The 14,313-nt window shown below is 38.8% G+C and overlaps 1 protein-coding gene across 4 annotated transcripts in view; it reads left to right on the forward strand.

Annotated features, from left to right (window-relative positions):
- NPEPPS (aminopeptidase puromycin sensitive) overlaps positions 1-14,313 on the forward strand; it is a 146,309-nt gene that overhangs the window by 86,287 nt on the left and 45,709 nt on the right. For all 4 annotated transcript variants that reach the window (XM_077164602.1, XM_077164603.1, XM_077164604.1 and 1 more), the window contains one exon: positions 9,304-9,381. In XM_077164602.1, coding sequence (XP_077020717.1) covers positions 9,304-9,381 — 78 coding nt within the window. The remainder of the gene's footprint in view (positions 1-9,303; positions 9,382-14,313) is intronic.

Consider the following 14,313-nt stretch of genomic DNA (forward strand, 5'->3'; position numbering starts at 1 on the left):
CTCAACAAATTTAAGAAGATTGAAATCATACACAACACTTTCTCAGATCATAAAGGAATGAAGTTGGAAATCAATAATAGGCAGAGTGCCAGAAAATTCACAAATACCTGGAGGCTCAACAACACACTCTTAAACAATCTGTGGGTCAAGGAAGAAATTACAAGATAAATTAGTAAATATCTCGAGGCGAATGAAAATGAAAGCACAACATATCAAAACCTATGGGACGCAGCAAAGGCAGTGCTAAGAGAGAAATTTATTGCCCTAAATGCCTATATCAAAAAAGAAGAAAGGGCAAAAATTCGGGAATTAACTGTCCACTTGGAAGAACTGGAGAAAGAACAGCAAACTAACCCAAAAGCAAGCAAAAGGAAAGAAATAACAAAGATTAGAGCAGAAATAAATGAAATTGAGAACATGAAAACAATAGAGAAAATCAATAAGACCAGAAGTTGGTTCTATGAGAAAATCAACAAGATTGATGGGCCCTTAGCAAGATTGACAAAAAGAAGAAGAGAGAGGACGCAAATAAATAAGATCAGAAATGGAAGAGGAGACATAACCACTGACCTCACAGAAATAAAGGAGGTAGTAACAGGACACTATGAACAACTTTATGCTAATAAATACAACAATGTAGTTGAAATGGACAGGTTCCTAGAAAGGCATTGTCATGGTTAGGGACAGGTGTCAACTTGGCCAAGTTATGGTACCTGTTCATCTGATTGGGCAAGCGCTGGCCTGTCTGTTGCAATGAGGACATTTCATAGGATTAGGTCATGATCACGTCAGCTGCATCCACAGCTGATTCCATTTGTAATCAGCCAAAGGGGAGTGTCTTCTGTAATTAGTGATGCTAAATCCAATCATGGGAAGCCTTTTAAGGAGGACTCAGAGGAGACAGGTTGCATTCCTGCTTTGGCTGGTGAGCCTCTCCTGTGGAGTTCATCCAGGCCATCCATTGGAGTCATCGGCTTCGCAGCCTGCCCTGTGGATCTGGACTCTGCGTTCCTGCGGTCACGTGAGACACTTTCATAAATTTTATATTTGCAAGTGTTCCCTGTTGATTCTGTTTCTCTAGAGAACCCTAACTAATACATCTTGGTACCAGGAGTGGTTCTTAAGGAACAGAATCTTAAAAATGGGTTTTTATGAATGGTTTTCTACTCTGACTGGGCTCAGAGACACTAAGGACTCTGATTCCCGTAATCAGAATGACACTCCCAATCCATGGACTCAGTTGGCAAAGGAGATAGTCAAAATATCATCATTCGATTCTCCTAATGCTTCGCTTGTACGAAGCCAGACTGTGGGGGATAATGTTTTTGACACCTTTACAGAGTTTTGTAGAAATAAGAGTTATAGAGATGTTGGTTGGTTGTTGTTAGATACACTGTCTACATTAAAGGGTGAAAGGGATGGGCTTAAGGCTTCAAACAAGAAGCTTAAGTGCCGTCTGAAAGATGTAGAGGTTTTTATGAGTATCCTGAAGGAAAATTTTATTTCCTGTAGCCGTAGACTTGAGATCTCTGAAAATCAGACTCAGAATCTTATTGTTAGAGTAGCAACTTTACAACGTAAACTGAAATCTCAGTCTTGCATGGTGTCTGCCGTTAAAGTGAGGGCATTGATTGGAAAGGAGTGGGACCCTGAAAAATGGGATGGTGACATATGGATTGATAGTGATGTTGGGGGTGAGGTTGAAAACCTAGACCATGCTGAGCCTTCTTTAGATAACCCTGTAATAGTCTGCCCTGAGGACATAGCCGCCCCACCTCCAGCCTGCCTTGAGGAATTGGCCACCCAACCTCCTCCTGAAGGGATTAGCCCTAGAGTGATTAATCCTGTTTCACCAGATGAAACTGCAAATGAAAGCCCTGAAGCAAATGGCTTGGAAGATACTTCTAATTCTTTTCATGACCCACCCCCACCACCCCTCATTTCTTCTAGACCTATAACTAGACTAAAGTCCCAACAGGCCCCTAAAGGTGAGGTACAAAGTATCACACATGAGGAGGTACGTTATACTCCAAAAGAACTGTGTGAGTTTTCCAATTTATATAGACAGAAATCAGGGGAATATGTGTGGCAATGGATTTTAAGAGTGTGGGATAATGGTGGGAGGAATATAAGGCTGGATCAGGCTGAATTTATTGATATGGGCCCACTAAGCAGAGATTCTGCATTGAATGTTATAGCTAGAGCGGTTAGAAAAGGTGTTAACAGCTTGTTTGGGTGGTTGGTTGAAACATGGATCAAAAGGTGGCCAACATTACCTGAGGTTGAAATGCCAGAACTGCCCTGGTATAATGTAGACGAGGGGATCCAGAGGTTTAGAGAGATTGGGATGTTAGAGTGGATTTATCATGCAAAGCCTGCTCTTACACCCCAGGAATGTCCAGAGGATGCACCTTTTACCAGAACAGTGAGAAATAAATTTGTGAGACTAGCACCATCATCCCTCAAGAGCTCTGTGGTTGCACTTCTCTGTAGGTCAGATATTACTGTAGGAACTGCTGTCACTGAGCTGGAATCCTTAAACACAATGGGGATGACAGGATCCCGAGTTGGCAGAAGCCAGGTGGCAGCACTTAATCACCAAAGACAGGGTAGACGTGGGTATTATAATAGACAACAAACTCAAAGGAGGCATCAAAATTATATGACACGCAGAGATTTGTGGCATTGGCTAGTAAATCATGGGGTGCCTAGAAATACAATAGAAGGGCAGTCTACTAAATTCTTGTTCGAGCTGTATAAACAAAAGAGTTCTAGGTCAAGGGAACAGAAGTCTAACCTGAATTACAAAAACACAGAGTCACGGCCCCTTAATCAATTTCCAGACTTGAAACAGTTTACAGACCCTGAGCCCCTTGAATGAAGGGGAGGCCAGGTCCCTATGGGGGAGAAACCTGTTACACTGCCACAAATTTATACTGTTAACCTTCCTCTAAGTCTTCCCCAAGGAGACCGACGGCCTTTTACCAGGGTAACTGTGCATTGGGGAAAAGGAAATGATCAGATATTTTGGGGATTATTAGACACTGGTTCAGAAGTGACATTAATTCCAGGGGACCCAAAACGTCACTCTGGACCACCAGTCAGAGTGGGGGCTTATGGAGGCCAGGTGATCAATGGAGTTTTAGCTCAGGTCCGTCTCACAGTGGGTCCAGTGGGCCCCCGGACCCATCCTGTAGTTATTTCCCCAGTTCCGGAATGTATAATTGGCAGAGACATACTGAGCAACTGGCAGAATCCCCACGTTGGTTCTCTAACTCGTGCAGTGAGGGCTATTATGGTGGGAAAGGCCAAGTGGAAGCCACTAGAACTGCCCCTACCAAGCAAAATAGTAAATCAAAAGCAATACCATATTCCTGGAGGGATTGCAGAGATTACTGCCACTCTTAAGGACTTGAAAGATGCAGGGGTGGTGATTCCCACCACATCCCCGTTCAACTCTCCTATTTGGCCTGTGCAGAAAACAGATGGGTCTTGGAGAATGACAGTGGATTATTGTAAACTCAACCAGGTGGTAACTCCAATTGCAGCTGCTGTTCCAGATGTAGTATCATTGCTTGAGCAAATCAATACATCCCCTGGTACCTGGTATGCAGCTATTGATCTGGCAAATGCTTTTTTCTCAATAGCTATTAGTAAGGACCACCAAAAACAGTTTGCTTTCAGCTGGCAAGGTCAGCAATATACTTTCACTGTCCTACCTCAGGGGTATATCAACTCTCCAGCCCTATGTCATAATCTTGTTCGCAGAGACCTTGATCGTTTCTCCCTCCCACAAGACATCACACTGGTCCATTATATTGATGATATCATGTTGATTGGACCTAGTGAGCAAGAAGTAGCAACTACTCTAGATTTACTGGTAAGGCATTTGCGTGTCAGAGGATGGGAGATAAATCCAACAAAAATACAGGGGCCTTCCACCTCAGTAAAATTTCTAGGTGTCCAGTGGTGTGGGGCATGTCGAGATATCCCTTCTAAGGTGAAGGATAAATTGCTGCATCTGGCCCCTCCCACATCCAAAAAAGAGGCACAACGCCTGGTTGGTCTTCTTGGATTTTGGCGACAACATATTCCTCATTTGGGTGTGCTACTCCGGCCCATTTATCGAGTGACCAGAAAAGCTGCTAATTTTAAGTGGGGACCTGAACAAGAGGAGGCTCTGCGACAGGTCCAGGCTGCTGTGCAAGCTGCTCTGCCACTTGGGCCATATGATCCAGCAGATCCAATGGTGCTGGAAGTGTCAGTGGCAAATAGAGATGCTGTCTGGAGCCTTTGGCAGGCCCCTATAGGAGAATCACAACGCAGACCCTTAGGATTTTGGAGCAAAGCCTTACCATCTGCTGCAGATAACTACTCTCCTTTTGAGAAACAGCTTTTGGCCTGCTACTGGGCCTTAGTAGAGACTGAACGCTTAACCATGGGCCACCAAGTTACCATGAGACCTGAGTTGCCTATCATGGGTTGGGTGTTGTCTGACCCACCAAGCCATAAAGTTGGGCGTGCACAGCAGCACTCTATTGTAAAGTGGAAATGGTATATACGAGATAGAGCCAGAGCAGGTCCTGAAGGCACAAGTAAGTTACATGAAGAAGTGGCACAAATGCCCATGGTTTCCACTCCTGCTGCCACATTACCTTCTCCTTCCCAGACCAGAGCTATGGCCTCTTGGGGTGTTCCTTACAGTGAATTGACTGAGGAAGAGAAAACTCGGGCCTGGTTTACAGATGGTTCAGCACGATATGCAGGTACCACCCGAAAGTGGACAGCTGCAGCATTACAACCCCTTTCTGGGGTGTCCTTGAAGGACAGTGGTGAGGGGAAATCCTCCCAGTGGGCAGAACTTCGAGCAGTGCACATAGTTTTTCATTTTGCTTGGAAGGAAAACTGGCCAGAGGTGCGTTTGTATACTGACTCATGGGCTGTTGCTAATGGTTTGGCTGGATGGTCAGGGACTTGAAAAGACCATAATTGGAAAATTGGTGACAAAGAGGTCTGGGGAAGAAGTATGTGGATAGACCTTTCTGAGTGGGCTAAAAACATGAAGATATTTGTGTCCCATGTGAATGCACACCAGAGGGTGACTTCAGCAGAGGAAGATTTTAATAATCAAGTGGATAAGATGACCCGTTCTGTGGATACCAGTCAGCCTCTTTCCCCCGCAACTCCTGTTATTGCCCAATTGGTTCATGAACAAAGTGGTCATGGTGGTAGGGATGGAGGTTATGCATGGGCTCAGCAACACGGACTTCCACTCACCAAGGCTGACCTGGCTACAGCCACTGCTGAGTGCCCAATCTGCCAGCAGCAAAGACCCACACTCAGCCCCCGATATGGCACCATTCCCCGAGGTGACCAGCCAGCTACATGGTGGCAGGTTGATTACATTGGACCACTCCCTTCATGGAAGGGGCAGCGATTTGTTCTAACTGGAATAGACACATACTCTGGATATGGGTTTGCTTTCCCTGCACGCAATGCTTCTGCCAAAACTACTATCCGTGGGCTTACAGAATGCCTTATCCATCGTCATGGTATTCCACATAGCATTGCTTCGGATCAAGGAACACACTTCACAGCAAATGAAGTGCGGGAATGGGCACATGCTCATGGAATTCTCTGGTCTTACCATGTTCCCCATCATCCAGAAGCAGCTGGATTGATAGAACGGTGGAATGGCCTTTTGAAAACTCAATTACGGTGCCAACTAGGTGGCAAAAACTTGAAAGGCTGGGGTAATGTTCTCCAGGAAGCTGTGTATGCTCTGAATCAGCGTCCGCTGTATGGTGCTGTTTCTCCCATAGCCAGGATCCATGGGTCCAGGAACCAAGGGGTGGAAATGGGTGTGGTGCCACTCACTATTACTCCTAGTGATCCACTAGGAAAATTTTTGCTTCCTGTCCCTGCTACCCTGAGTTCTGCTGGTCTACAGGTTTTAGTTCCAAAACAGGGTGTGCTTTCTCCAGGAGAAACAACAGTGATATCACTGAACTGGAAGTTAAGGTTGCCACCTGGCCACTTTGGGCTACTTATGCCTCTGGATCAACACACCAAGAAGGGGATTACATTATTGTCTGGGGTAATTGACCCTGACTATCAGAAAGAAGTAGGACTGCAACTACATAATGGAGGTAAAGAAGAGTTTTCTTGGAATATAGGAGATCCCCTGGGGCGTCTATTAGTACTACCATGCCCTGTGATTAAAATCAATGGAAAACTGCAACAACACAATCCAGGCAGGACCACTAATGGCTCTGAGACTTCAGGAATGAAGGTTTGGGTCACCCCACCAGGCAAAGAACCACGGCCAGCTGAAGTGCTTGCTGAGGGGAAAGGGAACATGGAATGGGTAGTGGAAGAAGGTAGTGATAAATATGAACTTCGACCACGTGATCAGTTACAGAAACGAGGACTGTAATGCTGTTTTGTTTGTGTTATACTATTTAAGTTTTAAGATATCAAGTTTAAGAATGAATGTTGCCCAAGGATTTGCACGCTATTCTGGAGAGATTTAATGTGTTTCCAGTTATATGCAGGACAGTTGAGTATTGTCAGGTAAAAGAAAAAATGTGTGCTTATTTGTTTTCATTTGGAAATTAAGTATGGTCTAAGGTGATATATATATATATATATATATATGTGCCAAGTTGACAAGGGGTGGACTGTCATGGTTAGGGACAGGTGTCAACTTGACCACGTTATGGTACCTGTTCATCTGATTGGGCAAGCGCTGGCCTGTCTGTGGAATGAGGACATTTCATAGGATTAGGTCATGATCACGTCAGCTACATCCACAGCTGATTCCATTTGTAATCAGCCAAAGGGGAGTGTCTTCTGCAATTAGTGATGCTAAATCCAATCATGGGAAGCCTTTTAAGGAGGACTCAGAGGAGACAGGTTGCATTCCTGCTTTGGCTGGTGAGCCTCTCCTGTGGAGTTCATCCAGGCCATCCATTGGAGTCATCGGCTTCGCAGCCTGCCCTGTGGATCTGGACTCTGCGTTCCTGCGGTCACGTGAGACACTTTCATAAATTTTATATTTGCAAGTGTTCCCTGTTGATTCTGTTTCTCTAGAGAACCCTAACTAATACAGGCATGAACAACCAACTTTGACTCAAGAAGGAATAGATGACCTCAACAAACCAATCACAAGTAAAGAAATTGAATCAGTCATTCAAAAGCTTCCCAAAAAGAAAAGTCCAGGACCAGATGGCTTCACATGTGAATTCTACCAAACATTCCAGAAAGAATTAGTACCAACTCTGCTCAAACTCTTCAAAAAAATTGAAGTGGAGGGAAAACTACCTAATTCATTCTATGAAGCCAACATCACCCTCATACCAAAACCAGGTAAAGATATTACAAAAAAAGAAAACTACAGACCAATCTCTCTAATGAATATAGATGCAAAAATCCTCAACAAAATTCTAGCAAATCGAATCCAGCAACACATTAAAAGAATTATACATCATGACCAAGTAGGATTCATCCCAGGCATGCAAGGATGGTTCAACATAAGAAAATCAATTAATGTAATACACCATATCAACAAATCAAAGCAGAAAAATCACATGATCATCTCAATTGATGCAGAGAAGGCATTTGACAAGATTCAACATCCTTTCCTGTTGAAAACACTTCAAAAGATAGGAATACAAGGGAACTTCCTTAAAATGATAGAGGGAATATATGAAAAACCCACAGCTAATATCATCCTCAGTGGGGAAAAATTGAAAACTTTCCCCCTAAGATCAGGAACAAGACAAGGATGTCCACTATCACCACTATAAATCTTACAGATAATTAAAATATTATAAGAATAAATGGTGCCTAGAGAACTGGATATCCATATGCAAAAGAATGAAAGAGGACCCGTATCTCACACCCTATACAAAAGTTAACTCAAAATGGATCAAAGATCTAAACATTAGGTCTAAGACCATAAAACAGAGGAAAATGTAGGGAGATATCTTATGAATCTTACAATTGGAGGCGGTTTTATGGACATTTGCTGAATTTTTTTATTTGGTTCTTTGCTTGTTTGTTTGGAAAGTGCATAGGCTGGGAATTGAACCTGCGTCTCCTTCATGGCAAGTGAGAGTTCTACCACTGAACTACCCTTGCACCCCACTTCATTTCTTTTTGTAGCTGAATAATAATCCATTGTATGAATGAATCACGCTTTATCCATTCATTAGTTGATGGACATTTGAGCTGTTTCCACTTTTTGTCTAATATGAATAATGCTGCTTTGAACATTTGTGTACAGATTTTTTGTATGGACATATGTTTTAATTTCTCTTGGGAATGTACCTGGGAGTAGGATTGCTGGATTATATGGTGACTCCATGTTTAACCCTTTTGTGAATTTGCCAGACTGTTTTCCAGAACATCTGTACCGTATTACATTTCCACCAGCAGTGTATGAAGGATCCATTTTCTTTACATCCTTGCTCACACTTGTTATTACTGTCTTTTTAATTATAGCCTTCCTAATGGGTGTAAAGTGGTATCTCATTATTGTTTTGATTTGCATTTCTCTGATGGCCAGTAATGTTAAGCATCTTATTATGGACCTTATTAAGGCAACTTCTGTTTGACTGGCAGACTTTTCCTTTCAGATTGGGGTGGGATGTGATTGGAAGTTCGTCTACTTAGTTCTTTCCCCAAAGTGTCAAGTAAACATCTAAAGTGTTTCTTTTCATTCCTGGTGGAGAGTAAGTCAAAGTCTTAATTCGCATACATGTTTTAACTCAATTTCTATAAAATGTATTGAAAAAGAATATTATTGAAAGTAAGTGTGATTTTTATTAGTTAGAATTATATAGTCTGTTTTGGGTTGTTAATCTGTCTTTAACACTGAAATCTTGGTAAGTTGTTGAATCTCTCAAATGTTCATGAATGAAAATGCAACATAGAAAGTAATATAGTCACAAGAATGAGAACGCATCATACTTGGGAATCTTGTAGAAAACCCTTGTCAGTTTATAGATGTTCTATTTCCCTTATGTCATCAAAGTTTTGCAAATTGATATATAGGATGTGTAATAATTTTTAAGGAGAAAACTTAGGTCTGGTAGCCTAAAAAAAAAAAAAACTAATTTTACTTCATTTCATTATTTTGAAACTGTATTCTTGTTTGTAGGAACTTAATTTATTAATTTAAGACTATTCTGTTTAGTAGACATATTGTTCTTAAAAATGTTAATTGCTGTGATTTGGATTTGGTTTTATCATTTCAGTCAGACTTGTTGAACTAATAACATATACATTTTTCCATTTCAGAAATACATGCTACCGGATTTAACTATCAGAATGAAGATGAAAAAGTCACCCTGTCGTTTCCTAGTACTCTTCAAGCAGGTAAGAGACAGCTTTTAAAAGCTATGTGATAAACAGTGAATGTTTTCTTCCAAAGGAATTCATTTTACCCCCTCGTTGTTATTAGCAGATTAAGGTTATGATAAAGCTTGTGAAAGAGGGCTACTAGAGTTTTTTCTAAGAAGTTGGGCTATGAAAAGAAAGGTTTCTAGCAACTGTGAATCTGTATTCTTTTTAAGCAAACAAAAAACCAGAACAAAAACTAATGACATTCTACCCTAGAACCTAATGCATTATTTTTCACTTTTTCAGTTTCAGCTTTTTAAAAATAGATATATCTAACTCCATCATCTACTAATTGAATGCAGATCTCTGAGATGTGGGGCTTATGGATTTATATTTAATTTACCACAGATGATTTTTGATGTACAACCAGTGATTGGACAGATATTATGCTAGTGAGAGCAAAGAAGGAAATATTTGTCAACATGTTACTATGTTAGGTATGAAAGCACAAAGAAAATCAGTTGGTAAAACACTAAGACCTGGTTAAATGAGTAAATGAAAACTAAAGATAATTTGCAGGAAAGAAAATGCAAATGTCTAATATATATTTCAAAAGATATTCAGCTTCCTATAAGTGAGAGATATCAAAACAAGTTACCGATGTACCAGTTTTTGCCTGTCTTGTAAGCTGAAATTTAAAAAATCTCTCAATCATGTGGCTGCCTTGCCATTAATGATGAGAGTGTAATTTATTTGGAAAGCGTTCTGACAATATGTATCAGGAGTCTAAATATGCTCATGTCTTTTAACCTAGCAGAACTGTTAAGGAAAAATTATAAGTACAAAAAATGCTTTAGGCCTAGAAATATCCATTAAAACATTACTTGAAGTTAGTAAAAAATTAGAATTAATGTAATTGTCCAACAAAAGGGAATTGTTAAACTAATTATGACATATGTATGGTGAAATATATATAATGAAAATAAGATTTGTAGATTTTTAATAACAGTAAAGTGTTTATTGTAAAGTGAAATTGAAAAGCAAAATATTAAATTGCATATACAATGACAAATCATTTCTGAAAAGGTACAAATAAAATGACTTCTGGGTTATTTCTTGGTATTGACATAATTGGTGATCTTTATTCTTATTTATATCTTTTCCTGGTTTCCAAAATTTTTATCAGAGAATCTGTGGCCTTGATGTAAAAATATTTTTAAGAAACATTTAAATTGGAGAAGTTTTTTCTTTTATTTTGTTGCTGTTGGAGGTCTTTCATTCTCGTTATTCTAGGTTGATGTTTTCATGTGTAAAATTAGTATAAAAATAAATGTTTTGCCATGAGCATGTTTTTACAAAATAACGAAATATGTAATGTCAAAATTGAAATTCCTTCTCTCTGAGTCCTTCCACTTCCATTGTCTGGCAAATCCTTCCGGAAAGTTTCTGTATGTGTGTACATTTTAACTCACAAATAAGATCACAAATCTTAGTGCCTTACAACAGATATTTCTTGCATGGGCCATCAGGACTGCTGATCATCTTCCGCCTTGTCCCTGACTTTGCTGGGCTCAGCTGGACTCACAAGTCTTCTCATTCCAGGACCCCATATTGAAGAAGCAGCCACTATCTGCAATATGCTGTTCTGATGCATGCAGAGGGCAGAAGCTCAGATGTGGAACAGCCAAACCACAAAGACATATTTAAAACTTCTGCTTGGATGGTGGTGTAGTTCTTGTCCACTCACATTCCACTGACCAAAGCAGGCAGCATAGCCATGCCCATAATCAGTGGGCCAGTAGTTACCAGATATTTGAGAAAAGCAGATGATTGAGCAAAAAGCAAAACAATAAGTATAATAGAAATATGGAAACTTTGAAGAAGTGAAGACAATTTGAAAGAAAGTTTGAAAAAACCAAAAACTAATTAGTAACTTTTTGGAATTAAGAGAGGATACTGGATTCATGATATAAGAACAGGACAGGATGCCATCAAAAAGGAAGAACTAGAGCAAGAAAATTTTTGGAAGTTATAAAATGATAAAAAATGTAAAACCCATAGAAGCTTTAGAAGATTAAACTGAGGAATCTTCCAAACAGTAGAAAAAAACAGAGATAGAAAACAGGAAGAACAATCCGACAGGTCCAGTGTCCATCTCTTAAAAGAGACAACAACAACAAAAAAAAAAAATGGAAAGAGGAAATTATGAAAGATATAAAATAAGATTTCTCTGAACTGATGGGGCAGGTGCCTTCAAATTAAAGGGACTTATTTAATAAATGTGAAAATCCCACGTCAGAGTAAATTGTGATACTTCAGAACTTTGTGGGTAAAATAAGGGTCTCAATGGATTTTCACTTGGGGGGGAGGCGGGTGAGAAGAGGGAGGGCTAGTGAGTTCAAGGACCAGAATAACAGTATACTTATCAAAAGGAACAATGGAAGCTAGACTTTAATGAAACCATTCGTTTAAAACTTTGAGTGAATCTGATTTTCAGCTTATAAATTCTCTGGTTAACCGAACTATGAATTTAAGATGGAGGTAAAATAAAGATATCTTCAGATTTGCAAGGTCATAGAAAATGTAATACTTTGTAAAAGATGTGGGAGTGGTGGATGTAACTTAGCTAAAACCTCATATTCTGTATTAAAAAGAAAATGACGTCTAAAATTTAAAAACAAAGAAATTGCTATATAAGCAAGGTATTTAGAAGTCATATTGAGAGTTGAAATTGATTGCTTCTAGGGGCAGTGTGGGAAGTAGGGTAGTATTGGGCGGGGACTGCTGCTTTTATTTCGTACTATATGAGTCTTAAACTATAGTGTAACTATTACTTTCATAGAAATAAAATAAATATTTTTATTAAAAAAAATTAACAAAACATTTAGAAATCATTCCATTCTACATGTACAATCAGTAATTCTTAATATCATCACATAGTTGCATATTCATCATTTCTTAGTACATTTGCATTGATTTAGAAAAAGAAATAAAAAGACAACAGAATAAGAATTAAAACGATAATAGAGAGAAAAAAAAACCTATACCTCACATGCAGCTTCATTCAATGTTTTAACATAATTACATTACAATTAGGTAGTATTGTGCTGTCCATTTCTGAGTTTTTATATCCAGTCCTGTTGCACAGTCTGTATCCCTTCAGCTCCAATTACCCCTTCTCTTTTTTTTTTTTTTTAATTAACGGAAAAAAAGAAATCAACCCAACATTTAGAAATCATACCATTCTACATATGCAATCAGTAATTCTTAACATCATCACATAGATGCATGATCATCGTTTCTTAGTACATTTGCATCGGTTTAGAAGAACTAGCAACACAACAGAAAAAGATATAGAATGTTAATATAGAGAAAAAAATAAAAGTAATAATAGTAAAAAGAAAACAAAACAAAACAAAACAAAAACCTATAGCTCAGATGCAGCTTCATTCAGTGTTTTAACATGATTACTTTACAATTAGGTATTATTGTGCTGTCCATTTTTGAGTTTTTGTATCTAGTCCTGTTGCACAGTCTGTATCCCTTCAGCTCCAATTGCCCATTGTCTTACCCTGTTTCTACCTCCTGCTGGACTCTGTTACCAATGACATATTCCAAGTTTACTCTCGAATGTCCGTTCACATCAGTGGGACCATACAGTATTTGTCCTTTAGTTTTTGGCTAGACTCACTCAGCATAATGTTCTCTAGGTCCATCCATGTTATTACATGCTTCATAAGTTTATCCTGTCTTAAAGCTGCATAATATTCCATCGTATGTATATACCACAGTTTGTTTAGCCACTCTTCTGTTGATGGAGATTTTGGCTGTTTCCATCTCTTTGCAATTGTAAATAACGCTGCTATAAACATTGGTGTGCAAATGTCCGTTTGTGTCTTTGCCCTTAAGTCCTTTGAGTAGATTCCCAGCAATGGTATTGCTGGGTCGTATGGCAATTCTATATTCAGCTTTTTGAGGAACCGCCAAACTGCCTTCCACAGTGGTTACACCATTTGACATTCCCACCAACAGTGGATAAGTGTGCCTCTTTCTCCGCATCCTCTCCAGCACTTGTCATTTTCTGTTAAAATAAAGTTTTTTAATTATAAAATCTTTAGAACAGAATGATCATATGTTAAGAATGATTGTGTTTCTTTCTTGTCATGTTTTTTTAAAAATTTAAAAATTAATTTAAAAAATTATAAAATCGCATCATTGCAAACAATATTGTCTGTCCACATTAAAAACAATGGAAGTCAGTAGTAAAAGAGAAACAGAAAATTCCTTTTTGTGATTTTGGAAAAGTTATTTCTCTGAATAATTAATTTGTCAAAGAAGACTTGTTTTGGAAATTAGAAAATATTCAGAACTGAATAATGAAACTGCCACATGACAGAAAACTTGTTGAATGCAGGTAAAGCATTACTCACAAAGGATATATAGTTAAAGAAGAAGGTCTGAAAACTAGTTAGCTAAGCATCAAAAGAACAGATGACTTGAATAAAGTAAGAGTGAAATAAAGAGTTAAGAGCAGAAATTAATGAAATAGCAAATGAAGAAGAGTGGTGCAATAAGAATAAGAAACTTATTTTTTAATAGTCCAGAAGCATATACAGACCTGGCAAGCATAGTAAAAAGAGAGAACATAGATTCAGTTGTTGTTTCAGCACTGGAAAATATGTCTGCACCATTCATTAATCAATAAATTAATGGCATTATATTTATCAGAAGAAGTCAGAATGTCAGACTAGAATTCACAGGTGGGAACAGACAGAAACTACCTAATATTATAGAAAATATTCACATATATACACATATCTATATTTTTTATAAGCTGTGCTAAGTACTGTCTTTTGTGCATCACAAATAGGCATGTGTTTAATCCTATCAGCCTTTTGTGAGATAGATTTTTTTTTTATTAGTCCCAGTTTATAGATAAAGAAACTGAGGTTTAATTAAATTAGACCA

This window comes from Tamandua tetradactyla, chromosome 6 (assembly GCF_023851605.1).
Source record: "Tamandua tetradactyla isolate mTamTet1 chromosome 6, mTamTet1.pri, whole genome shotgun sequence".
Classification (NCBI taxonomy): Eukaryota; Metazoa; Chordata; class Mammalia; order Pilosa; family Myrmecophagidae; genus Tamandua; species Tamandua tetradactyla.